The sequence below is a fragment of the Nelumbo nucifera genome, chromosome 7 (genome assembly GCF_055504915.1).
Source record: "Nelumbo nucifera cultivar China Antique chromosome 7, China Antique-T2T, whole genome shotgun sequence".
NCBI lineage: Eukaryota > Viridiplantae > Streptophyta > Magnoliopsida > Proteales > Nelumbonaceae > Nelumbo > Nelumbo nucifera.
The window spans coordinates 58414751-58431421 of NC_142655.1; the positions used below are offsets into that span (position 1 = coordinate 58414751).

The 16671-nt window shown below is 39.5% G+C and overlaps 1 protein-coding gene across 7 annotated transcripts in view; it reads left to right on the plus strand.

Moving 5' to 3' along the window:
- Window positions 1-16671, plus strand: part of LOC104599755 (S-adenosyl-L-methionine-dependent methyltransferases superfamily protein) — a 104567-nt gene that overhangs the window by 86847 nt on the left and 1049 nt on the right. For 4 of the 7 annotated variants that reach the window (XM_010262440.3, XM_088890913.1, XM_088890910.1 and 1 more), the window contains 3 exons: window positions 4945-5131; window positions 6016-6200; window positions 6819-6956. In XM_010262440.3, coding sequence (XP_010260742.1) covers window positions 4945-5131; window positions 6016-6200; window positions 6819-6956 — 510 coding nt within the window. Of the gene's footprint in view, window positions 1-4944; window positions 5132-6015; window positions 6201-6818; window positions 6957-16010; window positions 16099-16671 lie in introns of all 7 variants that reach the window. The other 3 variants (XM_010262441.3, XM_010262442.3, XM_088890912.1) reach the window with 3 other exon arrangements.

Here is a 16671-nt window from a genome sequence, read left to right on the forward strand (position 1 = left end):
TGTTCCACTCATCACCAGTAGGAGGACACTCAGGAATTTTGTGCACTTACAAGAGACTAGCCACCCAATTCCATTGGAAAGGCATGCGGAATTCGGTCCAAAAATTCATAGCCGAATGCGTCATATGCCAGAAAAATAAGGCTGATACCCAGTGTCCAGTAGGTCTGCTACAACCACTTCCAATTCCTACACAAGTGTGGCCTGATATATCCATGGACTTCATAACGGGGCTCCCCCTTTCCTATGGCAAGTCTGTCATTCTCGTAGTTGTTGACAGACTCACCAAATACTGCCATTTTCTCCCTCTCTCCCACCGACAGCTTCAATGGTGGCTGAGGGTTTTACTAAGGAGGTGGCACGATTGCATGGTACCCCTAACTCCATTGTCTCAGACCGTGACCCAATTTTTATGAGTCATTTCTAGGCAGAACTTTTCTGGTTACAGGGAGTGAAACTCTTCAAATCTACCAGCTACCATCCTCAAACAGATGGGCAAACTGAGGTGGTCAACTGGAGTTTGGAAACCTATCTAAGGTGCTATGCAGGGGATAGGCCACGTCAGTGGCTCAAGTGGCTTCATTGGGCAGAATGGTGGTACAGTACCACGTATCACAGTGCAGCAGGAATGACTCCATTCAGGGCTCTATATGGACGGGACCCACCTACCCTACTCCCATATGAGAAAGGGTCTACCGTAGTAGCATCAGTGGAAGACCAACTCCTCCAGTGGGATATGGTGTTACAAGAGCTCAAATCCCACCTCCGTCAAGCCCAACAATGGATGGCAGACTCTTACAACAGAAAGCATAGGTCCGTCCAGTACCAGGTTGGGGATCAAGTCTTCCTTAAACTACAACCATACAAGCAAGTTTCAGTAGCAGGCCGCGGGTGGAACAAACTGAGCCCAAGGTACTTCGGTCCATTTCGGATTGTGGAACGCATTGGGTCCGTGGCATACAAACTTGACCTTCCAGCGACATCAAAATTGCACCCCGTATTTCATGTATCTCTATTAAAGAAATGGCCGAAAATGGGAGCAATAACAACAACAACCCTCCCATCATTCTCGAAAGATGGCCAAGTTCAAACTGAGCCCACCCAGATAACAGATTTCAGGTGGGTACACAAAGGGCATCACATCGAACCAGAGGCATTGGTGGTATGATCAGGTCTCCCACTTGAAGATGCAACTTGGAAACCTTACTTGGATTTACAGAATAGATTCCCACATCTTGACCTTGATGGCAAGGTCTCTTTCAAGGGAGGAGGGACTGTTAAGACACAAATAAGTGGAACAGAGGGACAGGTGTACAAGAAAAGGCCACGTCAGCCTTTAACTAATGTGACTGAAAGCCAACCACTCGAACAAACTACATAACAAACTGGACAAGTGGAGAAGCTGGGATAACAGAATTGTAACTGAATGTTATAAATAAAGAAAGGAAGTCCAGAAGAGAAGACATTGATTCTGGGAATTCAGTCTCTCTCTCTCTCTCTCTCTCTCTCATTTCAGGAGGCAGGCTTCCTCGAAAAGCCCTGAGTTAGGCAGTTACCTAACAGAATACTAGCCACCACCTCATGCCATAATCTCTTTCTCTTTCCATAGGCCACTTCCAAAGCCATTTGCCTAGAAGAGCTTCATTCTTACTAACTTCCCTAGCCCTAAACCCCCCTCCTTTTTATTTCGGTTCACCACTTCCCATCTGATCAGATGATCCTTCTTTTCTTCCCCCAACTCCGACAGACTGATAGAAATTGGCAGATTGGCAAGTTTTGCTTTGATTAAGGTTACTTTGCCCCCCCCCCCCAAACTTTTCTTCTTCCAGGCCTCCAACATTTTTTCAAACTTCTCCACCATTGGACTCCAAAAAGAATTTTCTTTGGGTTAGCACCTAGGGGAAATCCTAAATAGGTCAAAGGCCACTTAGAACAAGTGCAAGTTGAGCCCAACCACAACTCTTCTCAAAGTTGATTTCCAAATTAGAAGTACTCTCAAAAAATACAATCAGGTTCTTCAAATTCCTCACTTTCACTAGGTCACATCCCTCACAAAAATTATAATGTCGTCTACAAACTGAAGGTGAGTTACTAGAACTCTATTTCTACCAACTCTCCACCCTCTTGTTGACCCAATCCTATCTGCTTCTGATAAAGGTTTGCTAAAAGCATCAGCAACCAAAGTGAATAAGAAAGGGGATAGTGAATCACCTTGTCTTAGGTCCCTACAAGCTAGGAAGAAATCATTGACTACCCCATTAACTAAAATAGAGTAATGGTAGGACATAATGCAGCTGCTAATCCATTTACACCATCTATCCCCAAAACCACACTTCCTAAGCACCTCTAGCAAGAAGCTCCAATCCGCTATATCATAAGCCTTCTCAAGATCTAATTTACATACAAAGCCTTGATTACCTGATCTTCTCATCTCCTCCACACATTCATTTGCTAGTAAGAGCTGCCCAAGATTCTGCCCAATTGTATTTCTGAAATTCATCAATTTAGTCCTTCTAAGGTCTCAAAGAGCTGCTCAAGATTCTTCCATCATGGAGTCTCATATCTCCATAGGCCCTGAATACAATGCCATTATAATTCCTTCTTTATTTCTGAGTACACCAGTACACCACCAATCCTTGACTAGCCTGTATTTGTTTTTGATAAATAATATCACATTTCATTAAGATCAAGAGGAAGATACAGTCCCTTGGAAAGGCACGAGATGCCACCTCTCCAACACAGGAAACCCAAAAAACAAAACTATAAAAACTATAACAAGGAGTACATGAGTGCTACTACAAGATTACAGTTTATCCCAGAACAGTGTTTCCCTATTTGCCCCTTGTTTTGCCAAAGTATCAGTGAATGCATTTGCCGATCTTCCCACCCACTGTACTGTAACAGACATGTTTCTTGTCAGCCATTTATACTTCTTTAGCTCATTCTTGTAAATCCATGCAACCTTCTCTGAATTATTTAACCACCCCACTACTATCTTAGAGTCCCCCTCAATCAGCACCTGCCCCAGGCCCAATTCTTTTGCGAGAAGGACTCCTTGTATGGCGGCTAACAATTCTGCCCTAACAGAATTCCCATCTCCCAATGGGCCAGAGTAGAGAAGGATAATCTCTCCGGCCTCATTTCTTAAAACAGCAGCCATCAAAGTTTGATTTTATAGTAGAAATTTTAGAATGTTATAAATATTAATATTTGAGAATTTTATTTAAGGGTTTAAAAAACTATTGTTTCACTATACATTATCCTATAATATACATAAGTACCTTTTGTTGATATATATTTATGATTTATATATTTTTGATAGATAACTATTTAACTTTATTGAGGGTTTAAAGAATAATACAAAGAGATATGTACAACATGCCAATTGTCCCATGGACGATGGGCTGGTTAAGTCCCACTTAACCCAATTAATTATTTTGAAGATAAATAAAAAAGAAAATTCATTGATGAAGATGTAGGAACCCAATGGAAAAGGGACTCTCAGTTCCTTTCTTAGATGCCTTGTCTCCTTATGATGTATCAAACTGGCCATGCCACTATGAACTTGAAGTCACCTCCCAAGTTCCACCATTACTTTTCAGTGATCTGCCTACTTTTGGTGCTTATAGGACAACAAACAATTCAGCTATTGTAGAAGCACCATAACTAATCAGACCTGAGTAGATAAATAAGATGGTTGCTTGTTCATTACTACACACCCCAATCTCTACCTGAGAGTCCCAGGTTAACAATGCCTCATCCATCAAACTATCAAAGTTCCGCTTTAAACTAACTAGTAATAAGAAGGTGTGCAACCATTTTTTAAGGTTTGGACCCTGACAAAATTAAATTCATTCTCACAAGTCACAACTCATTGGTACAATCTGAATTCTCCTTAAACTTTTTTTTTTATTCAAGTACAGTTTGAACTGAGCTCAAACTGTTCATGACCACTTCAGACTACTTTTAGCTTCGTTACTAGTTGCAAGATCCTCACTGAACACAATTTCTGCTTTGCTTGGACCATGGCTCCCATTAGGAATGGATCCCACCTTTCAAAAAGGGGAAGGAAACCCACCTTGTCCATTTCCTATCAATCATTCTATGTGAGTAAAAATTTTGTTCAAGTCCTCATCCTCATATTGTCAAAGAGTGAGCAGGAAAAGCATGATATTAGATAAGAAGAAAACGATGGCTGCTTGTTCACCATTGATTTGCATTGGTTGATGCAAATATTTTCGAAGGCTTCTTTTCATATTATGGAGTTTTGATGTATGGAATTCGTTAGTGGTATTTCACTGCTTGATCATGCAGGTAAATTATTTTCTTTAAAATAACCAGCAGGTAAATTCATTAGTGGAATTCGTTGAATTACAGAAATCCTATTATTGAAGGAGATCCTTGTGTTGTAGTTGTGTGGTTGAAGGAAAACGAGGGCCCTTGAAGGTACAGGCATACTAAGATAAAAAATTTTATGGAGTTAACAACCACTTGTTATATTAATAAAATTCAGCAGAATCGTTATTCATCGAACAGAAAAAAAAAAAAAAAAAAAGATAGATAGATAGATTGGGATGTCTGAAATAGGTTACTGGGCTGCTTATATGAAACTGATAAAAAAAAAATTATTCAATAAGAAAAACAGTTCAATGATCATACTGCCTCTACTATAGTAGCCTCAACCACATCAGCAACAGATATAAACTAAGCTGTTCCAGACATATACCTTGTTCTTTTCTTCCCCTTCATTTAAATAGATTCTTTTGTTGATTTCTTTGTTTTTAGTGGGGAAGCACATTCTTAAGGCCTGTTCACTTAAAAGAAAATTACCTGTTCTCAAAATAACACCATCACAGATCCAAACCATTTCTTCTGTGGCTAGTGATTACTGTTGACTTCATTTTGCAGATGCTTTAGTTCTCTGACATTGTAAGTTCTTTATGCCAGGTAATGGAAAATGGTATTTCTTATGCAATATCATTGGAGGGTCAGAAGACAGGATTTTATGCTGATCAACGTGAAAACCGGAAGTTCATATCAACAGTTTCCAAGGGTTGTAAAGTTCTTGATGTTTGCTGCTACAGTGGAGGCTTTGCTCTAAATGCAGCATTGGGTGGTGCCATAAATGTCATGGGTAAATTTTTGGATTCTAATATTTCTCATGTTACTATGTTCCATCAATTAAGGTTCTCGCTTTACCATATCAGAAAGATGGGCTGACCATTGACATCCAACCGTGACCACTGTAGCTCTTATACAAAATGTACCTCTGAACAGCTTCAAGATATGAGAAATAATATCATGCCAACTATGACGAAAACAAGTTAAGTTAAGATCAAAGGAGTTATCCAAATTAGATGACCACAAATGAAGCACATGTTTTGGTTTCTGATAATGGAGAATTCAAAGAATGCTTCTGCATTGAAAATCTGCCCAGTTCCTTCTTTACGTGCCCTCCACATATCTATGATACTGTTGCCAACTCATCAAGTTATAACCTCTGCACATAGTATTGCTAGTTCTTACCAGGGAAAATGTTGATTCCTGTAATATTTTGTGTTGGTACCTATGAAAATGGAAACATATCATGGAAATATATTAACATTTTAAACCATGGTGGATGTCCAGCTTAGAAGGCATTCTTGTGTTATACATTTTTCCTTGATTTCTCAATAAAGAGTTCCCTCTCTATCTTTCTTTTTTCCTCCATAGTTGACTGCTATAGGGGGTTTTGTTATTTGCTCTTGATCGATATTCTTCAATTGACTGCTTGTTATTAGTGCTTATTCTACTTGTTTTCTGTTTTGTGAAGATTCTGGTTGCTTTAATTAGTATCACCTTCTGGCACACGGTTCTTTGTACTTCCTGTCCTTCTAAAGGTGGGGTACTAGAAGCCTTCAGGATTCCTGTAGAACATCAATATACATTAATGTAGTTTGAAGTGAAAGTTGTAATCACTGCATGCAGGTGTTTCTGATTTTAGAATAAGCGTGATTTAATTCTTATATTACCTCTCAGGCATTGATACCTCATTACCTGCTTTGGAGCTTGCAAAAGAAAATATTGGTCTCAATAACCTGGATCCAAGAAGCATTTCATTTTTGAAAATAGCTGCTAGTGAGTTCATGAAATCAGCTGCTGCAAGGCATGAATCTTGGGACTTGGTTATTTTGGACCCCCCAAAACTAGCACCTCGAAGAGAGGTATTTATTATGTTATCTTGTTTAATTGAAACAAATTGTTTGGTCTTTGAGGCCATTTACTTCTTAATATTCTTGATTTAGTTTCTGGAAAAGAAAGGATCCTTTCTCTTCTGAGGTTGAGTTTATCAACAAGGATCTCTTCAGGTTTCTAAGGTTTTTGAGTCAAAAGCTATAGAAAAGTAGTTTGCTTTAATAATATTATGTCTAAATTTCTGTTAATTGTTTATAATTTAACAAGAAATGAAAATAAGAACACCAAGGGTGCCATTCATGTCAGTCACATGCAAGATGAAATTACATCTCTAGTCACAAAAGATCCATGGATCAATACTAGCAAGATGAAAGAGAGCAGGGATAACAAACATTCTAATCATACATCCTTGGTGTACCATACCTATTTGTATACATGTTTGATGTATGTTTTGATCCTTACAATTTTCAGTCCATTCTTTCTTTAAGCATCAGTTAATTTATTTACTTTTTAAGCTATGAAACATCTGGCATTTCTTTTCATCTTGTGAAGAATTCATGGTCCAAATACCTATTCTGTTAAAAAAATTTGCTCAATTTATTCTTGAGGATAAACTAATTCCTCTTTTTATATATCTTTTGTTCTAGGTCCTACAAAATGCATCTGGTATGTATAGAAATTTAAACTCATTAGCCATGCAAATAACAAAGAGGGGTGGTCTTCTCATGACTTGTTCATGTTCGGGGGCTATGACCCAAAGTGGAAAGTTTTTGGGCATTCTTCAGGCAAGTAATTGATTTTCTCTATCCTCTACGAAATATTTCTGAGTATCTTACCAATCTCGAGATTTTGATTTCTTTTATGAAGACAATCACCTTGAGGAAAATCCTTAACGATGTAGAAACTGTTAGAACTTAGAAGTGGTATTTTGTGTATTAGAGTAGGCAGCAGGGAAGTTTTGTCCTTCTAATTTAAAACTACTAAAAGAGGGAGTCCAGCAACTAGCATTTTCATGGAATTATTGAATTCCTATTATAGGTGCAGGTAGAGAACTAATCCTCTTCACACCAGTTTTCTCTATTTCTGTTTCCCTCTTCTCTCCTTTCCTTCTATTGTGCTATACTGGTTACAGGGATCACAGGATTGTAACATAGTATCATAGCTGGAACTGATTGAGACATGTGATCTATTATCCTCTTCTCTAAACTTGGGCTCACAGTTTGGGTCTATTCTCTCCTATGATCTCAGGTCTGTGGGCAGGGTGACATCAGATTTCTTTATGGCACCTGTGGTGGCTGGTTGTTTCTGTGGCCACTGATTAAAGTTCCTCTATATAACAGTCTTCAAAGAGGAACATGGTGCTGGTGATTATGAGTTGAATAATTGAAGAATTTAAGATGTTTCTACATTCTTAACAGATGTAGAAACTGTTAGAAGTGGTGTTTTGTGTATTTGAGTAGGCAGCATGGCAGTTCTGTCCTTCTGAACTAAAATTACTAAAAGAGGGAGTCTGGCATTTTCATGGAATTATTGAATTCCTACTGTTAAGATGTGCCGAATAGGGGTAGTTTAGTCTTCTTCTGTTTATTAAGTAACTTGCTTATGTGGCAGTGTTATTAGAATTACTCTGCCCCACACTTAAGTAAGGGTATTTCTGTCTTTGTAAACATTATTAGAATCTAATATAGATTAAGGGGGTCGACTGGATGGGTTAACCATCAGATTTTTGACAGACCCTTCTTCTTCTCTTCTTCTTCTTCTTCTTCTTCTCCTCTTCCTGTTCGGACTACTGTAGCAGCAGTCGAAACATGGTATCAGAGCCATGCTCCTGACCTACGTCAGTTGGTAAAGCACCTCAGCATTGTTCGTGACTCTTCACTTTCGTTTCTGGTCAGTCAATGGAGAGAACTGGTTTGCCCTAGGTCAGAAACATTACAGCTTGTCTCTCTGCTGCGCATAACCTTCTTCAACAAGGAAAGTGACTTCAGCAGTGAATGGTTGATTGATATTCTCAAAGGAAGGTCGGTTCTCTCTTCTTCTAGTGTTACTTATATTTCTGGGTAGAAGCCCTACAAGAAGCTGTTAGTATTGATTAGAACCTAGAGAACTAGGTTCATTGTTGCCCTAGGAAGGGCTGTGTGTGCAGTAGCCGAATGGTGTAGGGCTGCTGTAAGTTGTTGAATGGTGTAGGGCTGTTGTAAGTTGTTAAGTGGTGTTAGGGCTGCTGTAAGTGGCTGAGTGGTGTAAGGTGGAATGCAGTGACCTTGCCGAACTCCTTGTGGTTGTGTAATGCCCTCTTAAGTGTGTTAAACAAGTCTGAACTGGGTTCCGCAGATTTGACTGTGTTGTGGTGCTTGTGATGCACAATTTGTTTTGAGATTTGACTGTGTTGTGGTGCTTGTGATGCACAATTTGTTTTGAGTGGTTGTAAGAGGGCCTACTTGTGATTAGTGAATGGTAAACTGATGCTTATGTGTGACGTAAGTGTGTGAAGTCAGCAGTAGTGTGAATAAGAACAAGTGTGTGCTTTCACTGTTGTGTTTAGAGGCTGCAATAGGTGCTGAAATATCAAACTGTGAACAACATCAATCAGCTTGTAGCTGAGAAGTAAAGTTAGAGGCAACTATGAAAGAGTACAATGGCAGCAATAGGAGATGGCTACAATGATCAGAAACCTAGTGTAGTAATTTCCTCCGACTACCTAGGGGTGCAAATAACCTCAAGTAAGCTAAATGGGGAGAACTATGTTCCATGGGCTAAATCAGTGGAAGTTTTTCTCAAGGCAAAGAAGAAAGTAAAGCATGTAAGAGATGAGAAGCCACCGGTTGACTCTCCAGGGTTTGATGATTGGGAACAAGAAGATGCTCAAATCATGACTTGGCTGTGGAATAGTATGGAACCCAAAATCAGTGCCAACTTTATGTTCCTTGATACGGCTAAGGATATATGGGAGCATGCTAAGAAGCTATATTCTGGACAAGATAACACAACAAGAGTATATCAGCTGTATCAGGAGTACTTTGATTTACAACAAGGAACCAAAACACTAGAAGAGTATTATGCCTGCATGAAGAATATAAGGAATGAACTCAATGTCTATCATCTCCTTACTCCAGATATTCAAGTTCAGAAACAGTAAAGGGAGTAGCTAGATGTTACAAGATTTTTAGTGGGGCTGAAGTCGGAATATGAACCAGTTAGAGCTCAAATATTGGGGGGCTCTACTCTTCCTACACTTGAGGAAGTATTCTCAAGACTTCGTAGAATTTCTTTGGGACAGACAGAGAACCCCACACAGTCTGATAGATCAGCACTTGTGACAGCTAGAGGTGGTGGACATAGTAGAGGGGGAGGTCATGCTCCCAGAGGGGGCCGTGGCAATTCCATGATTGGTCGGGGTGGCCGTGACTCAGGGGGAGGCCGTGGCAGAGGAAAAAATAACTCTACAAGAAAGTGTACTCATTGTGGTAGGGAAGGACACAGTGAATTTCTGTTATGACCTACATGGCCCTCCCTCTAAATGGGCTAATCATGCTGTAGCAGGCGAGGTTGTTATTAGTGACAGTAAACTGGCAGACCGAACACCTCCCACATCTACATCTATTTCTGGGAGGGAGATGGTGAGTGTTCCGCGTGATGAGTATGAACGGTTCCTTCAAACTACTTCACAGCATACCACTGCCACATATGCCCAATCAGGTATTGCTTACATGTCATCTAAAACTCCTTCCTGGATTATTGACTCTAGAGACCGGGACTCCAGGTGTGTTCCCTTATCATCTGTTTTATATGTACCTAAGTTTCCATTCAATCTTATGTCTGTTAGTAAAATAACCAAAGCTCTTAACTGTTCTGTTACCTTCTTTCCTTCCACTTGTGTTTTTTAGGATCTCAAGACGGGGAAGAAAATTGGTGGGGGGCATGAAGCTGGTGGATTGTATTACCTTGACGGTGGTGGATCTTCAATTGCACTTTAGACTTCTCTTACTCTACAATGGCATTGCCGACTGGGACATCCATCTCTCAAGGTTCTCAAGATGTTGGTTCCATCATTGAGTCAGTTGTCAGTTTTACAATGTGAGTCATGTCAGTTTGGTAAATACCGTCGTGTGTCCTTCAGTCCAAGAGTTGAGAGTCGTATGTTGAGTCCTTTTTCTTTGGTTCATTCAGATGTTTGGGGTCCAATCAAAATAGAGTCTTATAATGGGTACAAGTATTTTGTCTCCTTTATTGATGATTGTTCAAGAATGACATGGATTTACTTAATGAAAGAAAGAAGTGAATTATTTTCCATTTTTCAAAAATTCCATGCTGAAATACGCACACAATTTGGTGTTCCAATCAAAGTTCTCCGTTCAGATAATGGTCGTGAATACTTTCTTACTTCATTTCAACAGTATTTAGAACAGCATGGCATTATTCATCAGACCTCGTGTGCTTTCACCCCTCAACAAAATGGGGTGGCTGAACGGAAGAATCGTCATCTTCTTGAAATTGCTCGGTCTATGCTTCACCACATGAATGTTCCTAAAACGGTTTTGGAGTGATGCTGTACTCACTGCATGTTTTCTCATTAATCAGATGCCCTCCTTTATTTTTCATGGTCGGTCCCCCTTCTCCATCTTGTTTCCCACTTTATCTCCGTTTCCATTAACTCCTCGTGTCTTTGGTTGTGTGTGCTTTGTTCATAATCCGAGTCCTGGAATAGACAAGCTAGATGCACGCTCAATTAAATGTTTCTTCCTTGGCTACTCTCGGACTCAAAAAGGGTACAAGTGTTATAATCCCATTGCCCGAAAGTGCTATGTCTGCCCTGATGTCACCTTTTTTGAGTCTGTCCCCTTCTCTTCCAGTCATGAAGCACCCTTGTCCTCACCCTTACCTCCTCTTCCTCTTCCTGTTAGTGATTCAGTTCCAGAGGCTATTGTTGGAGTAGACTCATCATCTCATCCAGTGTAGGTCACCACTGAACGACCACCGATCCGACAAGTGTATACATGTCGAACGACACCGGCCCCTCTTCCTGCTTCTACCTCATCTGCGGATCCTCTCATGGCTCTTATTGCTGAACCTTCAGACCTTGACCTACCCATTGCCTTACGGAAAGGTAAACGTAGTTCTACACTCCATCCCATTTCCAATTTTGTTTCATTATCTCGTCTTTCTACCTCACATCGCCAGTTTGTTTCACTTTTGTCTTCTATTTCCATACCTAACAATGTTCAAGAAGCTCTTAGTTCACCTGGATGGCGGCGGGCAATGGAGGAGGAACTTTCTGCTCTTAAACATACTCAAACGTGGGAACTTACTACTCTCCCACCTGGCAAGCATGCTGTGGGCTGTAAATGGGTGTATACTGTGAAATACTTGCCAGATGGTAGTGTGGAGCGTCTGAAGGCCAGACTTGTTGCTAAGGGTTACTCACAATTGTATGGTGTGGACTACATGGAGACATTCTCTCCGGTGGATAAAATTGGTTCCGTTCGTGTCCTAATTTCCTTGGAAATTATGTATGATTGGCCTCTCCTTCAACTTGACATAAAGAATGCCTTTCTCCATGGTGATCTAGTGGAGGAGGTATTTATGGAGCAACCACCTGGGTTTGTTGCTCAGGGGGAGGGTGGTAAGGTGTGCAAGCTGAAGAAAGCAATTTATGGGTTGAAGCAATCTCCACGTGCTTGGTTTGGGAAGTTCAGCGAAGTGGTGAAGAGTTTTGGAATGAAGCAATGCCAGGTTGATCACTCAATGTTCAGCTTTGACTTAGAAGCTGGGAAGATTTTATTAGTGGTCTATGTGGATGATATTGTCATCACTGGTAGTGATAAATTGGGGATTTGCAAACTAAAGGTATTTCTACAAAATCATTTTCAAACAAAGGACCTTGGAACATTAAAGTATTTCTTGAGAATAGAGGTTGCCAGGTCAAAACAAGGTGTGAATCTGTGCCAAAGGAAATATGTCCTTGATCTATTGGAAGAAACAGGACTGTTAGGTGCAAAACCGGCTGGGACCCCTATGGAACCAAATGTTAAGTTGAGCAGTGATACAGGAGAAGTATTTGAAGATCCTGGAAGGTATAGACGACTAGTGGGAAAGCTGTCTGACTATCACGAGACCTGACATCTCCTTTGCAGTCAGTGTGGTGAGCCAATTCATGCAGAACCCCCATATACCTCACTGGGATGCAGTCCTTAGAATTGTGAGGTATCTGAAAGGAGATCCAGGCCGTGGGCTATTGTATAAACCAGGAGGAAAACTTGAAGTAGTTGGGTATACAGATGCAGACTGGGCAGGCTCAATGAGTGACAGAAGATCTATTACAGGCTATTGCACATTTCTGGGAGGAAATCTTGTGACATGGAAGAGTAAAAAGCAGACGGTTGTGGCCAGAAGCAGTGCTGAAGCCAAATATAGGGCCATGGCTCACGCTACCTGTGAATTAGTGTGGCTGAGGAATCTCCTACAAGAAATTGGGTTTCACATGGATAAACCTATGAGATTGTACTGTGACAACCAAGCTGCACTCCATATCTCATCCAATCTTGTCTTTCATGAGAGAACAAAGCACATAGAGGTTGATTGCCACTTTGTGAGAGAGAAGGTTCTTGCTGGAGAGATAAATACAGAACATGTGGGCTCCAATGACCAGTGGGCAGATTTGTTTACAAAAGCTCTAAGCTCAGGGAAAGTGAACTATCTATGTAACAAGCTGGGATTATATGACATATATTCTCCAGCTTGAGGGGGAGTGTTAAGATGTGCCGAATAGGGGTAGTTTAGTCTTCTTCTGTTTATTAAGTAACTTGCTTATGTGGCAGTGTTATTAGAGTTACTCTGCCCCACACTTAAGGGCATTTCTATCTTTGTAAACATTATTAGAATCTAATATAGATTAAGGGGGTCGACTGGATGGGTTAACCATCAGATTTTCGACAGACCCTTCTTCTTCTCTTCTTCTTCTTCTTCTTCTTCTTCTTCTTCTTCTTCCTGTTCGGACTACTGTAGCAGCAGTCAAAACACCTACTATAGGTGAAGGTAGAAAATGAATTCCCTATATATCAGTTTTCTCTCTTCTCTCCTTTTTTTTTTCTGTTTTGCTATACTGGTTAAAGGGATCACAGGATTGTAACATGGTACCAGAGTGGTCTGGAACTGATTGAAACACGTGATCTGTTCTCTTCTCTAAACTTGTGTTCAGAGATTTGGGTCTATTCTCTCCTATGATGTCAAGTCTGTGAGCAGGGTGATATCAGATTTGTTTGTGGCATCTTTTGTGGCTAGTTGTTTGTGCAGTCATAGATTAAAGTTCCTCTATTTGATAGTCTTCAAAGAGGAACATGGTGTGTGGTGATTATGAGTTGAACAATTGAACAATTTAAAATGTTTCAGAAGCTGGCTACAAGGAGATGACTAGTGCTGCAAATGATATCCATTTGTCCAAATTTTATCCAGCTAAGGGTGATTAAAATTCAATCTGTTTTGTAATATGAATCTTTCCCTATCCAATCCGATATGATCTGATTTGGTTCAATTTAAGTATATATTTTCTTAAAAAATTTATATTGCATCTATGTAACATTGATTTGAATGCCATATTTTTACTAAAGTCACAGGTTAAAGTTTCATAAAAGTCGGGTGAGCTCCTCCGGATAATATGGTAAAGTTGTTTTCCAAATTCTTTTGCCTAGCCAAGGGTGCACTTGTTTGGACAGTTTGAGATGAGAGGAATGCAAGAAGCAAAGAAGGGATTATTGAATGTATAACTACTAGGTTGGTCCATTGATGAAGTCCATGGAGAGCTTCTCTTCTTTTACAATTGATGAAGTTGCATTTTGATGGACACAGTAGGGGAATCCGGGGCCATTAAGAGTGGGAGGTATATTTTGACTTTAAAAATGAGAATGGACATCATCATCCAAGCCTTATCCCAACTATATGGGCCGGCTACATGAATCCTGTTTCACCATTTCATCCTGTTTAATTGTTAAACTATTAAATGAGAATAGGCATGTGATTGCACCATATTCAGGTCCATTTGGAGTTGGATACTCACTAAGGGCTGAGATTATGGCTGTTATTGGAAGGTGTGCAACGAGCAAGGAATATGAAGTTGAAGAAATTAGTCCTTGAGGGTGATTCAAGTTTGGTAACAGGCTGGGTGCAGCATAGAGAGACTGCTTTATGGCAAATTCAAGTGGCTGACTCAATATCTTGAAGTGAGAATTAGTTGGGTAAACAGGAACGCTAACAGCATGGCAGATGAATTAGCTATGCAATGGGTGGAGAGAGCACAAATGTTTTGGGTGCAATTGTAAGTGAAAAAGAGCATAGATAGCAGAAGCTCTCTCTCTAGATGGGATGTTGTACACATTTATCTTATGTCCTTATAACAAGGAAAATATCAAAACCATTTTTAGTTCATTTTATTAATAATATTATAATATTTTGAACATTTTTAATTTACCTTATTAATGCTATCCAATATCCAATTTCAATCCAACATCAATTAGAATCTGAATATATACAAATCCAAATTTATCTGATTCGATGTGATCTGTTTGCAGCCCTAAGGATGACAGCAGCATCATACCAGAATTGAAGTAGTGTTGGAATGCTGTCTTTTGGTAGTATAACTGTGTCTACAGTGTGTGAAAGGTCCGTAAGGATGTAGGCAGCCCTGTTTTTACACTTGTTCTCAGTCTAGTTCAGCTTTAGAGGTGATTACATGAATCTGTTTTCGTGGTAGAAGGCTCTTCGTTCTAATAGAGCATTAAGTCCATTTTACCTTTTTCATTTAAATGTCTAGGGTCCTAATCATGTTGTTTCCTATGTGTAGCCAAGTGGAAAAATCATCCACTCTTCGAGGTTACATGTGCTCTATTATTAAAGATGTCTATTCCAAGGATTTATTATAGTAATGCTACTTCTTGTTATCTCATAAATCATATGCCCTCCTTTATCCTTCATGAGAGGTTTCCATTTTTCTTTGTTGTTTCTTTCATCATCACCTTGGTCTCTTACTCTCCATGTTTTTTGTTGCCTTTGGCATAGTTTTCAAGGCGCCAAGGAGAGGCTAGGCGATAGGGGGGAACCTTGTCGCCCGGTTGCCTAGGAGATGGAGGGTAGTTCCCTAGGTTCCATAACCATATTTCCTTAATAATTATTCATAATTTTCATAAGAAAAGTATAAACTTCATGTTAAAGTATAGAAAATCAGCATATTCCAACATATGCATGAGAAGAAAAAGAAAGAAAAGAAATTTCAAAAAACATAGGGGCTGAAACCCCTATTTTTGTTATTGCAAAAGAAGAAAAGAAAAGATGGAAGAAGTTCTTCCTTTTGTTATAGGAAAATGTGTTGATCAGACAACATTTTAAGTTCTTCCTTATTGGTTCAGGTTTTGAAGTCTTTGAGGGTTCAATACAGCATTTAACAATGTCTGTGTTGATTAAACCCTAACTAATAAGAAAATAATAAAAAGAAATTAGCATATAAACACAAAATGAATGTTTTAGTTTAATAATGTCTATTTTATAATTATAACCTCAAAAAATTAAGAATATAAAAGTATCTTATAGCACACTGTACAAAACTGCTTGGCGATTAGGCGAAATGAGCCTCCAAGGGCGCCTTGACGAATATGACCTTTGGTTTGAGGTTGGGTATTGGTTTTGATAGGTTGGATGCTCAGGTTATCAAGTTTGTTTTCCTTGGGTACCTCAAAACCAAAAAAGGGTACAAGTGCTATAGTTTAAAGCTACATAAGCCCCTTATTTGTCATGCTATCTCTTTTTTTAATACCCCACACTGCTATTTTCTAATGCTGATTCGATTCCAGATGTATCATTGGTTCCTTGAAGCAATATACGCCCCATAATTGAAGTAGGACTGGAATACACTTAGAAGGTATGGTTGCTTTTGAAAAGGTATGCGCCCCATGTTGTGCACTCAAGCCCTTGCACCTTGCACTTTTAAAACAGTTACTAGAATAGGCGGCATAGCAGATTTTTCCTACTCTAAAATTACCAAAAGAGGGCAGTTTGGTCTTTTAATGTAATATTATAAATATAAGGGAGGTAGAGAACTATTTCTCTCCACACCAGTTTTCTCTCTTTCTCTTCTTTCCTTTCTTCTTTATTTTCTGTTCTGCTATAGTGGTTACAGGGGTCACAGGATTGTGACAGAAACTATACCAAGAAAAATTCCATAGTGTGATTTGATTTTGGTTATTATTTTCTGATAATGACTTGGCCTTGGATATTTCTTTCTTCTGATTCTGTGAAGCTCCTATTTTCTCCTCTGTTAGGGATGCAACGACGCACACACATCTGCCACAGGCACAGGCTGAAGGAATTGATTTTATTGGATTTTTGGTTGTATACTTGTATTGTTTGTAGTATTATTGATTGATGGTTTATCTCAATAAATTCCACTTGCCATTTAAAATTTTGCGACTATAACCTGGATATTATATAGGAGCATAACATGCCAGGTAGCAA